Here is a 20611-nt window from a genome sequence, read left to right on the forward strand (position 1 = left end):
GATGGCTAAACTTCGTCTCTCATACTTTGGACATATTGTCAGGAGGGACCAGTTGCTGTGGAAGGATATCATGTTTAGTAAGATGGAGGGTCAGAGAAAAAGAGGAAGACCCCCAATGCGATGGATTGGCCAGGTGGCAGCATCGATGGATTCAAGTGTGACAACAGTGGTGAGGTTGGCCCAGGATCGGACATTGTTTCGTTCTGCTGTGCATAAGGTCGTTATAGGTCGGTACTGATTCGATGGCACCTAACAACAACAACAACAGTTGTCAAAACAGCTTGGAATTGGTACAATGAAAGATACATTGATCAATGGAACAGAATCGAGAATCCAGAAATTAACCCATCCTCATACAGGCAACTGAATTTTGACAAAGTACCTAAATATATTGTATGGGAAGGGGATAGTCTCTTCAACAAATGGTGCTGACAGAACTGGAAATCAACATGCAAAATACTGAAACAAGACCTTTACCTCACGCCATCTACAAAACCAACTCAGCATGGATTAAAGGCCTAAATGTGGAATCCCAGAATTGCAAAGGTCATCAATGAAAGAATAGGGGATCTAATATAGGGCACACTCAGATTACCAAATATTGTGAAAATTGCAAACAAAAGAAGACAAATAGATGCTTGGGACATACTGAAAATTAGAAACTTTAGTGCATCAAAAGACTTCACCAAAAGAGTAAAAAGGGGGCCCATTCAATGAGGAAAAATCTTTTGCAATGACATTATCAGACAAAAGACAGATTTCTAAAATTTATAGAAAACAACAACACCTCTACAAGAAAAAGACAAATAACCCAATTAAAAAAATAGGCATAGGACGTGAACAGATACTTTACTAACGAAGAGATTCAGACAGAAAACAAACATATGAAGTAATGTTCACGATCATTAGCCATTAGAGAAATGCAAATCAAAACAACAATGAGGTATTATCTCACACCAACAATAACAGCAAAGTTCTAATAAGCAGAGGACAATAAATGCTGGTGAGTATGTGGAGAGACTGGGACCCTCCTATATTGTTTGTGGGAATGCAAAATGGTCCAACCACTCTGGAAAACAGTATGGCGCTTCCTCAGAAAGTTGGAAATACAAATACCATATGATCCAGCAATCCCTCTACTTGGTTTATATCCACAAGAAATACAAGCCATAACAAGAGTAGATACATGCACAACAATGTTCACAGCAGCACTATTCACAATAGCAAAAAAGATGGAGACAGCCTAAGATCTTATCAATAGAAGAGAGGATAAACAAACTTTGGTACATGCACACTATGGAATATTATGCTACCATAAGATTAACAACGAAGCTATAAGGCACCACCTAACAATGTACCTTGAGGACATTATGCTGAGTGAAATTTGTCAGTCACAAAAGGATACTATTACATAAGATCATTATTGTAAAAGCTTAAGAAAAGATACCCATACTAAAAGGGAAAAAAAAATTCTTTGTTGGTTACCGGAGGGGTTGGAGAAGGGGGTGGGGGAAGGTGGAGGGAGGTGACAGAAGAGCACAGGGTAAAGGCAGACACATCATAGTTCGGGTGTTGGTACACAAGAAGGGGGAGGGGGTAGAAGAACAAGGTAGACAGGGGAACACTGACACCGGTTTGCATGGGCTAAATGGGACAGAGGTAAATAGTGATGCATGCTCAACCTTGGAACGACAGGGATCTGTGATATAGGGATCGAGGCAGAGTCTGAAGAGAGATAATAATACTAAGATGCTTGATTGTCTTATAAATATGGGTTTCCCTTGCCTACTATTGTAAAATAGACACGAGTGGGATAGAAAGGAATATTGGAAGGCAGCTATGCTCACCTCTATACCACCAACACCGATAGAAAGCAATATCGGGAAATATGATTACAGAAAACTTGTAAGCCTATCTTCAGTCTGTAACTGATTGGAATACCTAAAAGGGGCTCTAGAACGTGCCCAGTAAAATAGGCTTCTTGCAGAGCCTTTGTAGTGTATAGGACCTTAGGTAGAATCCTAAGCCCCATCCAGAACCTTCTGAGTTTGGACATTCCCACTTGAAAGGACAAGCAGACCAGTCTGGAACAGCTAGAGGAATAGAAAATACTTTTTTGAAAGAAAGATCAGCAAGAAAAATCCAAAACAAAAATGGCAGTCTGATTGGCTACTATAAGAACAAGCAAGTGCTCACTGGGGAGCCATCAAGGAAAGCAATCAAGTCCCTTCAGGACAAACCCCCCTCCAAAACTGAAACTCAAAGGTAACACATGAGCAGACATGTAAGATTGCTAGTGATCATGCTGGTCAACTGGTAAGTGAAGAGGGGAATAGGCAGCAGTGAAGGTATGGGCTGAGTTCGACCACATTCCATAGACTCCCGTTGTCTTGGAGATGAGAGAGAGATGTGGAAGGAAGGGCTGGTTGGTCCAAAGTGTGGTGAGATCTGGGGACTCCTGAGCCCATGGACAAGGACATGGCCACAGAGGGCTAGAGTTGAGAGTGAAACATCTAGCTGATAGGAAGTGAGAAGAGACGCACAAGAACACCCAAACATGTAGACAGTACCCATTTGACCTAGCCTCAATGGTTTGATCAGAACTCAAGTAGAGGAAGATTAAACAACAATTTTTTCTAAAGGAAACAAGTGTAAATTGCTACAACTTGGTGAGCATGACCTGGATGTAGTAACTCAAAAGACCAACTGAGAGGAAAGGAGTCTTCACATCAAGTACCAATCCTATCCCCTTTATATACAGGGTTGATAGGGATGAGCAACTTAGACATTGGCTACCTAAAATGGGGGGATGGGGGGTTCTATAAAGGAACGAAGTGACTGGCTTTCAAGTTTTCAAGAGGGAGTTTAGTTTCAGAGTGTGCAGGGGAAGGTAGAATCCCACTAAATAGTTTTCATCTTATCTAGATGGGTCTGGTGAAAGGAGATGGGACTAAAATTCTTACACTTCAATAGTGAATAACTGTTATCATAACTAATTGCGACTGTCACACTGTAAAGGTAGAAATTTTGTAACAAAAAGGGGGGAGTAGTTAAATCTTACAGTCCAGGAATAAAGGACCCTAGTACCATCAAGGGAGAAGAGCATGAGTGGAATATGGGACCCTATCCAGAGAAGCAGCGACACCAGAGACGGAGGCAGAGATGAGGACATGAAGAGAGAGAGCAGCTGAGGACTCTAGACTTATGGAAAGAGAAAGGCTATATGCTGGCATCCAGGAGACAGGCTTGTAGAATGTGCTCTTTGGATGTTTAAATGATTATATACTCCCGAGTCCTGAGTGGTTTTGTGTACATTTCAAAAAACAAAACCCAGAGGGAATAGAAGCTACTACTGTTGATGACACACAGAGAAAACTAAACATTACATTGAAATAATGAGTGTAAAATCTATTTTCCTCATGTACATTATTACTGAATTCAGAATAAAAACTAAAAAAAAAAAAAAAAGGGGTGGTGGTGGTGGTGGCATGAGATTAAAAAAAAAAAAGGATAATGGCATCTTTCCACAAACTTTTTGAAAACACAGAGTCACCAGGAATGCAAACCAACTCAACGGCACTTAATAACAACAACATATAAGGAACTCATATAACACAATAATAAAAGGGAAAAATTTCAATTTTAAAATGGGCAAAGGTCATGCAAGGTGGCAGAATAGGAAGTGCTAGCAGGTCTGTTCCTCCACTAAAACAGCTGAATGGGAAGAAGCAACTAAAACAAACTATTCTGGAACTCTAGCACTTGATTAGACATTTACATCAACTAGATGAATAAGGAAGACCATAGAAGAATTGACGCATTTGAGTTAAGGTGTTGAAGGAGAATACTGAAGGTGCCATGGGCTGCCCATAGAATCAACATATCTGTGTTGGAAGAAGTGAAGCCAGAGTGCTCCTTGGATGCCAAGATGGCCAAACTTCGTCTCTCATACTTTGGATATGTTGTCAGGAAGGACCAGTCGCTGGAGAAGGACATCATGTTTGGTAAGGTGGAGAGTCAGAGAAAAAGAGGAAGACCCCCAACAAGATGGACTGGCCAAATGGCAGCATCAATGGATTCAAGCATGACAACAGTAGTGATGTTGGCCCAGAATCAGGCAGTGTTTCGTTCTTCTGTGCACAGGGTCGCTGTAAGTCAGTACCAACTCGATGGCACCTAACAACAGCAACAGGGGAATGCCTGATGAAGAGAGAAGCTACTGGTCTTTTGTAGGTGAGCCATATATGCATAACAGCTACCATCCCCCTTCCTCAGTTTCCTGTGGACTGTGGTGGTAAGGACAGTGGCTACATTTTTAAAGCAAATGCCTGGTGCCTGGGTAGGCAGTGGAGACTCTGTCCTCCAAGGACTTGGGGTTGTACATGTGTTGGTGTGGCGTTGCCCTTAGGCACTGTTGTAAGATGACTACCGCAGTATTGCAATATTAGTCCTCTAAAAAGAACTCCTACCAGACACAGCAGTTTAAAGGATTAACAAGTCTTTTATGTGTATGTGTAATGTATCAGACTGTTGCCTGATTACAGAGATAACAAAATTGACAACTTTAGTGACCACACACTTAGAATACACAACAAATACCATGAAAAAGTCAAAAAATTTCGTGGAAAAATGGAATAGAAAGAGAATAGAATTTTTCCACAAACCTTTTGAAGCCCCCTTGTATAGGTTGGAAAAGTCACTAAACCGACAGACAACTGTAGCCTTCATCACATAACAGTAGCAATACCTGAAGACTGGGAGGGTCTAATTTCCTTGCTACATTATAAAACCCAAAATGATTTTTTATAAACATATAAAGAAACAGGAAGTATGGCCATACACAGGGAAAAAGGAGTTTGACAGAAATCATTCCAAAGGAAGCCCAGGCATTGGAATTATTATTCAAACAGGTTAAATTATCAACAATCTTAAATATGATGCAAAATGAGCTAAAGGAAATGAGCCAAAGGAAACTGGATATGGAACTGAAGGAAATTAGGAAAATACATGAACAAAATAAGAGTATCAATCAAGAGATAGGAATTATACAAAGAAACCAAACACATTTTGGAGCTCTAAGAACTATAACTGAAATGAAAAATTCACTAGAAGAGTTCAACAGCAAATTAGAATGGGCAGAACTTTAAAAGCAGACAGAAAGAGAAAAGAATGAATAAAAGTGAACAAACCCTAAAGACACTATCAAGTGTAGAACATCATCAAGAAGACTAATATACTATTATGTGAGTCCCAGAAGAAAAGAGAAAAAAAATTTAAGGAAATAATGACTGAATAATTCCAAAATCAGATGAAAAAAATTTTTTTCAAGATGCTAAACAAACCCCAAGAATGATAAGTTCAAAGAATACTTTAGAGCCAAACTGTCAACAACCAGAGACAATCTTGAAGGTAGGACGAAAGAAGCAAAATGTCACATCTAAGTGATCCTCAATAAGATGAACACCTGACTTCTCATTCAAAACCAGGAAGGCTATGTTAGGGATTGAATTACCTACTGCCCCTGAGTTGATTTTGACTCACAGACCCTATATAGGGTTTTTGAGACTGTAAATCATTACAGGAGCAGACAGCTTCATCTTTCTTGGGTAGGGTCATCAGTCCAGTGCTTACCATATAGTACCAACAAAACTCCTTTGGATTGAATTCCTCTTCCTCAAAGTATGTTGTAAATCCTAACCTCTATTCCTGTGGGTAAACTCCTATTTGAGAATGAGTTTTCTATTAATGAGGCAGGATGGACTGGTGCCAGCAAGAGAATGTTACTAGAAATATGTCAAATGTACTTCTAGTGAGGCATTAAAAGAAAATAACAAACATGATCAAACAATGAAAGAAGGGGAATTTTTTTAATACAGTGGTAAAGAACCTGTCTGAACTATGTTCAAATGTTTGGTGGGAGGTATAACTTTTAAGTGATGAATTTAGGCATTTAGCTGAAAAGATGTCTAAACCAGCTTCCAACAGTAAGATGAAAGAACAATCTGAAACATATTTATACCTAACAATAATTCTCCAAAGTATATAAAACCGAAATTGACAGAATTGATGGAAGAAATGACAGTTCCAAAATAACAGTTGGTACCTTCAATGCTCCACCATTTTCAATAATGAGTACCTGGAGACGATTAGTAGGGAAACAGAAAGTTTGAACAAGAGAAAGATGCCAAGCCACATGAAGATCACCCAGAAGCAGAAGCTCAGAAAAGACAAGGAACTTATGCCAGAGCTAAAAGAAAGAGAAAGCCTTCTGCTAAGAGCTGGCACCCTGAACTTGAATTTCTAACCTCCTCATTGCAAGTTGGAACTGACTTAATGGCACTTAACAACAAACTGTGAGAAAATAAATTTTTGTTTCTTAAAGTCACTCAACTTGTGGTATTTTTTGTAATAGCAGCATTATAGCTATATATAAGAACTATATATATAATATATACCATAAAAATCTTACATAAAAACATAGGAGAGAAATTTCATGTTCTTGTAATGTGGCCATGGGTTCTTATGTAGCACACCAACAACACAGGCAATAGTAAGTCAACTTTTTATCTATTATAAGAATTAAAAATTTTTATGCATTACAGTAGCTAAAGGGTGGTAACCCAAATGTCCATCAAGTGATGAGTAGATAAAGAAAATGTAGTATATCCAAGCAATGAAATAAAAGGGAATGAAATACTGATACATGATAAAACATGTGTGAACCTTGAAACTATGCTAAGTGAAAGACTATACAAATGTTATACAAGTACATTTCTACGAAATTTCCAGAATAAGAAAATCTAGAGAAATAAATAGGGCTGTGGGCAATGAGGGAAATAGGATGATAACTAAGGGTTGCAGGATTTATGAACAATGAAAATATTCTAAAATTGACAGTGATGATGGAGGCACAATTTTGTGACTATACTAAAAGCCATTTAGCTGTACATTTTGAATGGGTGAATTGTATCAAGTGTGAATTATATCTAAATAAAAATTTTTTTTAAATCACACATTTATTATTGGTTTCTGGGTCAGGAATCTGTGGCTTAGCTATGTGCCTCTGGTTCAGGGCCTCTCAAAAAGCTGCAACCAAAGTGTCTTTTAGGGCTGCAGTTACGTTGAGGCTTAACTGAAGGAGGATCTGTTCCCAGCTAACTTCAATGGGCCTCTCAAAGGGGTGACCTACCATATGATAGCTGGCTTCCCTCAAGGTAAGTGAGCCACAGACATCAAGAAAGAGTATTCAAGAGGGAAGCCACATTCTTTTTAATAATCTAATCTAATCCTGGTGTAGTGCTGGGGCATAATACACTGGATTTCAAGGTTGGTGCTTTAAACTCACCAAATGCTCTTCAGAAACTCTATCAGGGCTACTATGAATCAGAACCGACTCAATGGCAATGAACAAAACAAATATAATCTCAGAAGCCTTCAATATAGGTTGTACCTCAGTGTAAAGAAAACAAAAATCTTCACCACTGGACCAATAAATAACATAAAGATAAATGGAGACATGATTGAAGTTGTCAAAGACTTCATTTTGATCAGATCAACCATTAGCACTCATGGAAGCAGCAGTCAAGAAACCAAACAACGTATTGCATTAGGCAAAACTGCTGCACAAGACCTCTTTAAAGTGTTCAAGAGGAAAGACATCAGTCTGAGGACTAAGGTGCACCTGACTCAAGTTGTGATATTTCCAATAACCTCATATGCATATGAAAGCTGCACAATGAATAAAGAAGACTATAGAAGAATAGATGCATTTGAGTTATGGTGTTGAAGAATATTACAAATACCATGGACTGCCAAACGAAGAAACAAATCTGTGATGGAAGAAGTATAGCCAAAATGCTTCTTAAAAGTCAGGACAGCCAGACTTCATCTCTTTTTCTTCAGACATATTGTCAGGAGGGACTAGTACCTGGAGAAGGACATCATGCTTGGAAAAGTGGAGGGTCTGAGAAAAAAGAAGATCCCAACGAGATGGATTGGCACAGTGGCAGCCGCAATGTGCTCAAGTGTAGCAATGATTGTGACGCTGGCGTAGAACCAGGCAGTGTTCAATCTGTTGTGCACAGGGTTGCTATGAATCAGTACCAACTCAACGGCACCTAACAACTCACAAAAGAAGCCTGCCACACTGTATTTATTAGAAGGAAGTCACTAAATCCAGTGCTCACTTAAGAGAGGAAAGCATTATACAAAGGCCAAGTAGTATAAATATAGGAAACAGTGAGACACATGTAGTAAATCTACTAAAACTAAATACAAAAAGAAAATTTTTTAATAGCTGGGGTGAGGGGGAGAGAGGCAGAGACCTTCAAAAAATGCCAGGAGCGAAACTTACAGATGTGTTTTCAATAGAAACAAGCCAAAAATAATGGAATATCTTCAAAATGTCAAAAGAAAATGATCACAAATCTGAAAATTTAACTTAACACAAGATCAAATCCATTGTTAAATAAAAACTGCAAATTTGTCACCAGAAGACTCCATACTAAAGAAAATACCACAGGGAATTATTCAGTAAAATAATTACAGATATAAATGAAGAATCAGCACAATTTCAGAAGACTGGGGTACAGAGAGGTGCTCACAAGCTTCCAAAGTGGAAGAGGAGACTCCAGATTCAAAAATCCAAATAGCTTTATATTTTTCATAACAAATCTAAAAAAGAAGACAAAGGAGAAATGCCTTCAAAATTTTTTTTTCCTTCCTTCACATTTTTTTAGGGAAATTATCTCCAAGTTAGAATTTTATTTCCTGCCCAACTAAGGTAAAATACAGACATTTCCAAATGTGAAGGTCAAAATAAAATTTCTTCCAATGCATCCTTCCTCAGTAAAATACTACAGGATATATGCTCTAAACCCAAACAAGGAAGTGAACTAAGAGTCTTGAGATCTGCAATGCAGGGGATTCCCCTCAGTAAAATAATGAAAACCCCAAGATAGATATTTTCCAGCCAGAGTACACAGTCCAAATTTAAGATAATCAGATGTTAACAAAGATTGTTAAAATGGTAATTTATTTGGTGAAGATGGATCATTAAAAAAAATTACTAAGAACTTAGTAGCATCATGTGAAACATAACTTAATTTGATGAACCTTAGTTTCTAATTTTTCAGAACTATGCTAACCATTCCTGGGTGAGGGAGAGAAATGCTGCTGTATTTCTTAAGACCAAGATTTTCATACTTGTAGGAAAATAACTGCTCTTTTGTGGTTTTCAATGATTCACAAGAAAATAAATAAAGGGCAAAGAGAAAAAAAAATGGCAGAGCTTTAAGGATGTAACAGTTGGAAGGGTACTGTTGTTGTTGTTGTTGTTATTGTGTGCCATGGAGTCGGTTCTGACTCATAGCAACCCTGTACAGGGTTTAGGGAAGGCTAAGTACAAAGTTCCCCACATGACAGCTATGGAAATGTCCTCAATGGCCAAGTGCGTGGACACAGCAGTGGTACTAAGGACTGAGGATTTCTATGTGATGTCACACAATTCCTGACATAAAATTTATGTCTTATTAACATGGCAAATAGAGGCCCAAAACTGCATTTGATTTAAATAATTAAAGACATATGATTTCCCTTGGGGGATGAAACCAGAAAAATAACTGGTGTCTGATTGAATAGTGAAGAGATCACACAAGTGGATGATAACTTGAGGTCAAATTGTGGTAAGTTTATATAAACTCCACTACACACCTGCACTGTGGGTTAATATGCTGGACTGCAATGTAGGTCTGAACTACAAGATCAATGGTTCTAGCTCACAAACTACTCCTCTGAAACCTACACAGGGTCACAACGTACTCCACAGCACTTGACAATAACAGCACATCTGTTCATTTGTTGCACTGTGAAATTTTGTTGTTGTTTTTTAAGTTTTTATTGTGAATTGAGTTATAGTGGAGTTTTACACCATTTCATTGCAATGATTACAATTTATTCTGTGCATCATCATTAAATAGTATTTGCAAGAGGGAACCTAGAGCTAGGGGGCATGGAGGAAGGCAGAATCACCAGTGAGTACTATCCAATTTGTCTAGGTGGAGCTGATGAAATGAAATACAGATGGGTTACGCGCGATACTGTAGTGAATAATGGTTATCAGGATGGATTGTGAGTGTTGGAAATGCAAAGGTGGACATTTTGTGGCAAGGAAGGGAGCAACTGTTTCTCCAGTACAGGAGCGGAGGTCTCTGGGACCACCAACGAAGAGGAGCCGAGAGTGGGACCCTACCCAGAGAAGCATGGATGCCTGAGACATGGGACGATGACATGGAGGGATGGAGCGGCTGGGGGCTTTGGATCCAGAGAGGAGAACTGAGGGCCGAAGACTGGGGGGCAGGACTGGGGGGGCAGGAGGAAGTGCAGAGGACGGGCTTCCAGGATATGCCCTTTGGTCGGGAGATGATGCATGGAGGGGACTGGAACCATGGCAATGTAATGATATGCGATGGAATGAATGTAAAATTAGAGTTCTCTCATGTAAACTATCATATAATTCACAATAAAAGCTTGAAAAAAAAATAGTATTTGCTTCTATTCCCTCTAGGATGTTTTTTTGGTGGGTGGGGGGGATATACACAAAACATTCAGAAATATATAATAATTTAAACTACCAAAGGGCACATGCTGCAAGTCGGCCTCCTGGCCACCTGGCTACCAGCACTCAGTCGAAATTTCTGATTCCATGAGTTGAAAGTCCTCAGCTGTTCTGTATCTCCATGTCCTCATCTCTGGTGTTGCTGCTTCTCTGGAAAGGATCCTGCATTCCGCTCGGCTCTTCTCCCTTGTTGGTCCTGGGGTCCTCTGTTTCTGAACTGTAAGATTAACTACTCCCCCCTTTTTGTTACAAAACTTCTACATTTACAGTTGTGACAGTTGCAATTAGTCATGATTAAGAATTACTCACTATTGAATCCTAAGAATCTTATCCCCATCTCCTTTCACCAGACACATCTATAGACAAGATGAAAACTATTCAGTGGAGATTGTACCTTCCCCTGCACACTCTGAAACTAAACTCCCTCTTGAAAACCTGTAAGCCAGTCATTTCGTACCTTTATCGCCCCTCATTTTAGGTAGCCAATGTCTAAGTTGCCCATCCCTATCTACCCTGGGGTATGATTGATACTTGATGTGAAGACTCCTTACCTCTCAGTTGGAATTTTGAGCTACTACATCTATATATATAGGTCAACTTCATAAAACTGTAGCAAACTTCAGTTGTTTCTTTTATCAAAAATGGTTTCTCTTCCTCTAGTTGAGTTCTGATTATCAAGCCATTGAGGCTAGGTCAAATGGATACTATCTGAAAGTTTGAGTGTTCTTGTGTGTCTCCCCTCACTTCCTATCATCTGGATGCTTCACTCTCAGTTCTAGCCCTCTGTGGCTATGTCCTTGTCCATGGGCTCAGGAGTCCCCAGGTCTCACCACACTTCAGACCAACCAGCCCTTCCTCTTGTCTCTCTCATCTCCAGGTCAATGGGAGTCTATGGAACGTGGTTGAACTCAGCCCATTTCTTCACATTTTGAGAGTTCACATTTTATTATAATGCTGGAAGCTATGCCATTGGTATTCCAATTATCAGCTGTATCAATCATGATTAAACAGAGTTTAATCATCAGAGTTTACACACTAAGACAAATTGTTGTTGTTGTTAAGTGCCATGCAGTTGGTTCTGACCCACAGTGACCCTATACAGGGTTTTCAAAGACTAGCAAGAGTAAAAAAGGCCTTCTGGAGTACTTCTTCCAAAAATTAGTCAATGAAAATCTTATGGATCACAAAAGAACACTGTCCAACTCTCTTGCTTGGACATACCATCAGGAGGGATCACTCACTACAGGAGGACATCTAAGACCCTCAATGAGATGCTTTGCCGTAACGACTGAATGATGTAGTTCAAACATGCTGGTGATCGTGAATATGATGCCACACTGGGCAATGTTTCATTCTATTGTACATAAGGTTGCCATGAGTTGCAATCTACTGAAAAGCATATACTTTTATTTATCCGTTTATATATAAACTTAAATTCTTAGAAAATAAAGAGGAAAAAAAGAAAATTTCTAAATCTAAGAAAGCAATTTTGTAGGAAAAAAATCATCATATACATGACAGAGCTTTTTAGTTGTTCGTAATAAACATTAAAACTTTAATAAAAAATAAATTTCAATAAGTTTAAGGACAAGCCATATTTCTGAACTAGAAGACTTGTGAATATTTTCACTAAATTATTCAAAAAATCACCTGAGAGAGTGGCATTAGAAATGGAATTGTGATATATATTAAAATCTAATGTAAATTTTTTGTTAAATATCGTAATTTAAGCACTTATCAGTTACTTGACCAATGGACCAATGAAATGTTCAGAAATAAACCCAAATATTTTAATCTGTGGATTAAAAATTTATCTTGATAAATTTTATACTGGTACCAAGACAACCATGTTGATGATTTCAAATGATGCCAAGATAAATTATAGACAGCTTAAAACATTGAAAATAAAAATAAGTAATAAATATGATTAACTGATAGGACATGGAGGGGAATGTAATCATTGTAATGAAGCAATGTATATGTTTTGTTGACTGCAAATGGATGATCTTCACTCAGTTCACAATATAAAGTTAAAATAAATAATGAAATAACTATACCTTTCTCACAGAGAAGCAAAAGCAGAAACAATAAATAGTGAATTTGAAGACAGACACTTGTATCTAATAAATATTCCTGAATACATACTGTGTTGTTGTTATGTGCCGTGGAGTCAATTCCGACTCATAGCGACCCTGCACAGGATTTCTGAGGCTGTAAATCTTTACAGGTGCAGATTGCCTCATCTTTCTCCCGCAGAACAGCTGGTAGTTTCGAACCGCTGACCTTGTGGTTTGCAGCCTGATTCGTAACCACTATGCTACCAGAGCTCCTTTACTGTGTACTAAGCATTAAACTAGGTTTGCATGTACAAGTTTCTCATGTGACCCTGCCATAAAGGAGCTTATAGTCTAAGAGTGATAACATAATTACCAGTATACCAAAAAAATTTGTTTGAACCATCCTCAGCTTCTCATTCTCATACCTCACATCCAGTCAGGAAATCGACTTGAGCTCTACTTCCAAAAAAACATCTAGAATCTTCTCCCTACCTCCACCTCTACTGCTACCATCTCATCTTTTAACTGGATTACCACTACAAGAATCTCCTAAAGGGTCTCCCACTTCTACCCTCTTCCCTCCAAGTCTATTCTCCACAGAGCAAGGAGAGTGAGCCTTTAACCGCTTAAGTTAGATCCTGTCATCACTCCTCTGTTAAAAGTCTTTTGTTTTACTGAGAGTAAGTTAAAATCCTTACAATAGTATATAAGGCCCTATACTGTACAGGGTCGCTATGGGTCGGACCCGACCCGATGGCACTTAACAACAACAACAACAACATGACCAATTAGCCCATCCTTCCACCACTCTTACCTCTGCTCTAGCCACTCTGGTCCCCTGCTGCTCCTTGAACAAGCCTGGCATATTTTCATTTAAGGTCTTTACGTCATTCTTGTCTTTGCCAAGAATTCCCTTCTCCCATATATTTACACAGTTAATTCCTTCATTTTTCATGTGTTTACTCAAATGAATTTGGCTACACTACTTAAATTATAACTCTCTACTTTCACCCTAAATACTCCTGAGCCCCTAGACTGTTTTCTACTTACCTCCTTCTACAACTCTTATCCCACCACTTGTCTATCAGTTTGTCGTACTGTGGTGGCTTGTGTGTTACTGTGATGCTATGCCACTGATATTTTAAATACTAGAGGAGCTGGTCACTGATAGTGGATAGATTTCAGCAGAGCTTCCAGACTAACACAGACTAAGAAGAAGAGGAGGCAGGCTACTTCTGAATGGTTAGCCAGTGAAAACCTTATGAATAGCAGTGGAATGTTGTCAGACATAGTGCTGGCAGATGAGCCCCTCAGGTTAGAAGGCACTCAAATACAACTGGGGAAGAGATGCCTCCTCAAAGTGGAGTTGACTATAATGATGATGTGAATGTAGCAAAGCATTTGGGACCTTCATTTGTTGATGGGGTACAACTCAAAATGAAGAGAAACAGCTGCAAATATCCATTAGAACACGAAATGTCAGAAGCATGAATCTAGGAAAATTGGAAGTTGTCAAAATGAAATGCATAAAAATCATTATTCCAAGAATTAATGAAGGTCAGAGAAAAGGCAGAAGATGGATTGACACAGTGGCAGCATCAGTGGGCTCAAATGTTAACAATAATTCTGAGAATGGTACAGGACTAGGCAGCATTTGATTCTGTTGTGCATAGGGTTGAGTCTGAGCCGACTCAACAGTACCTAAAAATAACAAGTGAGCTGAAAAGACTGGTTAAAGAGCAAAGGTGTCAGTTTGAAGACAAAGGTATGTCTGACCCAAGTCATGGTATTTTCAATTGCCTCATATGTATGTAAAAGTTGGACACTGAATAAGAAAGGCCCTAGAAGAATCGATGCATTTGAATTATGGTGTTAGAGAAGAATATTAGTTATTAAAGAATATTAAAAGTACTGGCAGAACAAACAAACAAGTGCAGTCGGAATGCTTCTCCTTAGAAGCCAGGATGACAAGACTTCACCTCTCATCTCAGGAGGGACCAGTCCCTAGAGAAGTACATCATGCTTGAAAAAGTGAAGGGTCAGAGGGGAAAAAAGACTCCCAAGGAGGTGGATTGACGAAGCAATGGGCTTAAGTATAACAACTGTTAGGATGGTGGAGGTCTGAGCAGTGCTTCATTCTGTTGTGCATAGGATCATTATGAACTGGTACCAACTCAATGGTACTTAACAACATCATCAGTTCTTATCACTTCTAATGTACTATATAATTTACTCATCTTTTATTTCATTAGTTATTATTAGTTATCATTTCATCTGACTACTTTAAATAGCTCCAGAAAAGGGAGCTTCCTTTGTTTTTTTTTGGGGGGGGGGGAATTATGATTTTTTTTTTAGGAGGGGTAGGAATAGGATATAGAGTTAGTGTTAGGACTATAGCTTAGTCTAGGCTAGGCCTAGGACATTATTTAATGTTAGGGTTACGGTGGTTGTTGTGGTTAAGTGCTGCTGAATCATTTTGACTCATAGCAACCCTATATAGGGTTTCTGAGGAGCAGCTGGTGATTTTAAACCGCTGATTTTACGAATCAAACTGACCTTGTGGCTCAGTGCTTATCTTATAGTGCCACACCAGGACTCCATGGTTATGGTTAGGACTAATGAAAATATTAAGGAAAGCTGTTAGGTTAGGGTAAAGAGTAAGGTTTGGTATAGTTTTAAGTTTAGAGTTAGGTTTACTTTGACTTATTTATTTTTCTTGAAATATACTTGGTTTCCTCTTTATTTGCAATTTCTAAAAATAATTTCCCCTTTTTACTTTTTTTTGTTGCTGAAACTGGTATATCTGGTTCTGAATTTTCATTCTTATAGGTTTGCTTTACATTGAATATTTCTATATCTGAGTTAGAGCACTGGTGTGGCACTGTAGGATAAGCACTGAACTGCTAATCCTAAGGCCAACAGTTCAAACCCACAAGCCACTCTTGGAAACCCTATACAGGGTTGCTATGAGTCAGAGCCAACTCGATAGCACACAACAACATATCTGGGTTGAGTTCTGGGTGATACTGTCATATATATTAATCTCAGGTTATTGTCTACTCTTATTTGTTCTTTGTCCAAAGAACTCCCTTTATTATTTTTTTATCTAGTTTTTATAAATTCTTTTTATTTCTGTCTATCTGGAAGCATCCTAATTTCACCATATTTGATGGTCAGTTTTTCTTGGTACATAATTCCTGGCTGGCAATTTTTTCTTTCAGAGTTTGACATATGCCATCCATTGTCTTCCTGCCTACGTGGTTTCTGCTGAGAAATGCAAGCTTCGTCTTTTTACTCGTTTCTCCTTTGTAGACTAACTTTTCTTTTTTTCCCCTGAGCTGCTCTCAGGATTCTTCCCTTTCATTTTGAAAACTCTGATTATAAGATGTCTTGGTGATTTTCTTTTGGGGTCTATCCTGTTTGGAGTTTATTCAACTTCTTCCAACAACTCTTCAATTTTCCTTGTCTCTTCCAGTTCTGGAATGCCAATCAGAAGTTATTTCTCTTGATAGCGGCCCACATAAATTTTAGGCTTTCTTTGGAATTTTTCTTATTGTTTCTCTAGCAGATGAATATTGAGAGATTTGTCTTCAAATTCATTAATTCAGCCTTCCATTGATTCAATTCTACTTCTTTGTCCTTTCAATGTACTATTTCTAAAGCCTTAGTACTAATCTTCTGGCTAATTGCTATTTTTGTTTCTAATTTTTCATTTATTTTGTCAATTTTTCTTATAGTGTTTTCCTAAATTCTTCTAAAGTTTTGTCTGTATTTTCCTTAATTTCACCTGCAGTTTCCTCATTCTCTCAATCAGCTGGAGGTGCCTAAATATCATTCTTTTATATATCTTATCCAATGGTTTTGATACTATTTTTGGTATTATATTTTATACTGTATTTTGGTCACTGGTCTGGAGCACTCTGTCATTATTTCTTTGTGTTAAGCTGAAATTATCTGCTTTGAGATACTGTGGTGGCACTGTATTTACACTTAATTGATGTTTGCATGTTCTTAAGCACTCACCACCTGCCTCCTGGTGGATGTGACAGAGAGTGAGAGTGTGAATTCAGTTCTCTGTTCATTGTTTAGTATAGTGCATGCAGTTCAGGCCAGGTTCATGGGCCTATAAGCTCAGCATACAGATTGAATAAGAATGGTGGAAAAATACAACCTTGGTGCCCACCTTTCCTAATTTTATACCATCTGGTGTTCCCTTGTTCTGTTCTAACAACTGCCTCTTGGTCTATATACAGGTTCCTCATGAGCACAATTAAGTGTTCCGGATACTCATACTTCACAATGTTGGCCATAGCTCTTCATTATTCACACAATCAAAAGCTTTTGGATAAAGTACAGGTAAAATCTTTCTGGTATTCTCTGCTTTCAGCCAAGATCCATCTGACATCAGCAACAACATCCCTTGTTCCACGTCCTCTTCTGAATCCGGCTTGAATCTCTGAATTTCTTTCAATGTATGGTTGCAGGTGTTTTTTGAAATCTTTAGTAAAACTTTACTCTCATGGGATATCAATGATATTGTCCAATTTTCACATTCCGCTGGGTCACCTCTCTTTGGAATGGGCACAAATATGGAGTGCCTCCAGTGCTACATCAGTTTGTTCAGCGTTTTCAATTTGTATTCCAGCCATTTCCAGCACTTTGTTCTTTGCCAATGCCTTTAGTGCACCCTTGGACTTCTTCCTACAGAATCACTGGCTCTTTTTTATATACAGATACACAGACTCTTATTTTATTGAATGCATTACTATCCATTACCATTCTTTTTATAATAGTCCCAGGTTTTTCTAGTAGGAACTCCTTCTAACTATTTCCTTTGTCCTTTTGACTGGTCTCCATCATTTTTCCATCATTTTTTGAGCACTTCTTTTATTTTTGATTCAACATGTTCTAGGCTATCTTCTTTGCCCCAGACCTGAACTAGTCCTTTCTCTAAGGGTACAGTCAGTGGGAGTGCTTTTATAAGCCAAGATCTTGGAGCCATGTGTGCTCATTGTTACTGGAATGTCATTGTTCCTAGGAGGTCATTGTTTCAAGGTACATTCAGCATATAGGGTTAGGAAATAAAATGTACATGTATATGTAGAAAACTAAGTTTATATGTACAGTAAAAATACTGTTGTATATTCCTGGTATGATAAAGTTATCATACCAGGACTATACAGTAAAAATGTACATTAAACATCATGCATATTAACTTTACAGAATTCTTTACAGGATCACTGGTTCTTGATTATATGCTACCTCTTGAAATTGTTAAACCTCGACCATTTCTTTTTGGTACAGTGGCTCTATGTAGTACTTCCATCTTCTTTTGATGTTTTCTGCATCATTCAATAATTTGGTCATAGAATCCTTCAATATGTTAAGTTGAGGTTTGAATTTTTCCTTCAATTCCCCCAGCTTGAGAAATGCTGAGTGTGTTCTTCCTTTTTTCTACCTGTAGATCTTTGCAAATTTCATTATACTATTTGACTTTGTCTTCTAGAGCAGACCTTTCAAATGTTCTTTTACCTCACTTTCTCCATTTGCTATAGCATCTCTCCAGCGGTTATACACATTGGTAAGATAACAAACTGAGTAAGTCTTTTAGGGGATAACTTGTCAATAGTTACTTAAATATCAATTATTTTACATGTCAAAGGCCTTTAAAATGTTCATCCCTTTTATTAAGCATTCTAAGTATATAATACAAAAATAATTATAGACAAACAGATTTATGTGTAAGATAGGATTTCAAGTAGCCATTAGATGATTATATATATCTGTATTTCATGTATTAATGTGTTTTATTAAATAAAAACTCAGATGTGTGCATAGTAAACTAAGTTTTCTTAACCAGATACTTAAATGAAATTCTTCTTCAGTGAACATACAGCAGATTTCTATTCAGATGCTCATTCAATATTTTGCTATTCTACAATTTAAAACCCAAGCACAATGCTCAATTTATATTCATTACTACTTATTATTGAACTTTTCAGGAAACTATTAGCATGTTAAAGGTAGAACCCCACTGTTCACTCACATGACATCCAGCACAGAATCATTCCGAATGACCTTATGGGAGATATCAGCTAACAGGAAAAGACCTCCATCTGTCCTCCGGATGCTAGCTGCATAACCTGGCCAAATCTGCAATCTTAAGAGATAAGTGGTCTTTACCCTAGGGTCTACAAGAAACACAGATACTTCTATCCCCCATTTGCAACAATACCTTGCACAGATAAGATTCTTCACTAATAATGAGAAAATACCAGAAACAAAAGAATTTACATCAACATCATTGAAACTTGCTAAAAAAACTAAACTAAGAAAGAAATTTAAATGATAAATTAGATTCACTATTATACAATATTGTTGAGATGTCTGTCATAAACACAATGGCTACAACAAAAATTTCTTGACAGAACCTTCAAAGTGAGGAAGGGAAAAAACCACTAACCTGTGTTGCTGTAGTACCATAGCACTTGTAGGGTCATAAAAGTTTCTCCCCACAAGCTTCATATCTAAAAGCTTCATTACCCTGAAATACAAATTAAGAGTGGGTGGGTTTTCTAATAGAAGAATAAAAAATTGATCTCCATTTCTCTTAGCTCCACTTTATCTTCAAAGTCTAAAGGGTCAGAAATGCTGCTGTCTACACAATATAACTTTTATGATGAGGATAATCTTGTTAAATGAAAATGACTACAGCATACTAGGGCATATGCCTTGACTGAAACTTTCTTTACTTACTAGCCAACCAAAAATCTATTTCATAGACCTAATTTATATTATTTTTTCGTGGTACAGCGCTGAATGATAAACACTGGACTTCAAGTACAGTTTGAATTGCAAGGTTGGTGGTTCAAACCCACCAGCTGCTCCTTGGGAACACTATACAGGGTCACTATGAGTCAGAACTGACTCGATGGCACTTAACAACAATATTAACTAAAAAGAATGCAAGAGAGCCAATTTCTAAGACTGTGACTAGTAGTCTGGCAAAGGGATTATGTGTGCTCCTTTTAGGTAGTAGGTTTTGTTTTAAAGTTCTTGAATGTATGTAAAGGAATCCCATTCCTATAGATGGCTATCTCCAATTCTACTTTAATGTATCCAAATTTGGGTACATTAATCCAACCACTTCTTTTTGAAAAAGTTAGTTTCAATATCATCTATTTGTTTATTAAATGCTTCCATACTCATCTATACACTGTAGTCTCATGCCATCTAAACTTTTTTTTTTAATGTTTTATTGTGCATTACGTGATAGTTTACATGGGAGAACATTAGTTTTATATTCATCCTATCGTATAGCCATCCAAACTTTTTGAAAAGTATTATTATAAGCATAGGACTGAGGTTAAAGGGAAAGAATATTAGAAAAATAAAACCAGCTTTTTTCTCACCTGCGGAAAACAACATTGTAGAAGGGGATGCACAAGTCAGAACAGGGCTCCAGGATCTTTGTCAGTTGAATCTTGATACAGATCTCGGCACCATCAGTTTTCCTCTGACTTCTTAACTCAAGACTCTGATAAATAAATATATACAAGTAAAAATAAATGACAAAATCACTAAGCCGTAACCTAATCCAACTGTGTGTTATTGTTAAGTGCTGCAGAGTCGGTTCCAACTCACAGCAACCTTTTATAGGGTTTCTGAGGAGGAGCTGGTGAGTTTGAACTGCCGACCTTGCAGTTTAAAGTGACCTTGCAGTCTAGTGCTCATCTTAAAGCTCTACACCAGGACTCCAACTGCATGCAAAAGGACATTAACTTATCTTGTTTTTTTTTCTGTTTTCCTTACTTTTCTGTCTATGTTGGACAAAATCACAGCAGCAACTAGGATTTAAGAAATTATTTGGTAACAGAAAGCAAAAAAGGGCTTAGCAATAGAATTCCTCTGAATTTGGAATTTTAAAAATATTCTTTAT

General features: G+C 37.8%; 1 protein-coding gene across 1 annotated transcript in view; it reads right to left on the minus strand.

Annotated features, from left to right (window-relative positions):
* Positions 1-20611, minus strand: part of PIWIL2 (piwi-like RNA-mediated gene silencing 2) — a 120599-nt gene that overhangs the window by 88718 nt on the left and 11270 nt on the right. Inside the window, exons 7-9 of the mRNA XM_006864397.1 lie at positions 20085-20209; positions 19136-19216; positions 18719-18832 (exon numbers count right to left, since the gene is read on the minus strand). Of these exons, the coding sequence (XP_006864459.1) occupies positions 18719-18832; positions 19136-19216; positions 20085-20209 (320 nt within the window). The remainder of the gene's footprint in view (positions 1-18718; positions 18833-19135; positions 19217-20084; positions 20210-20611) is intronic.

This window comes from Chrysochloris asiatica, unplaced genomic scaffold (genome assembly GCF_000296735.1).
Source record: "Chrysochloris asiatica unplaced genomic scaffold, ChrAsi1.0 scaffold00064, whole genome shotgun sequence".
NCBI lineage: Eukaryota > Metazoa > Chordata > Mammalia > Afrosoricida > Chrysochloridae > Chrysochloris > Chrysochloris asiatica.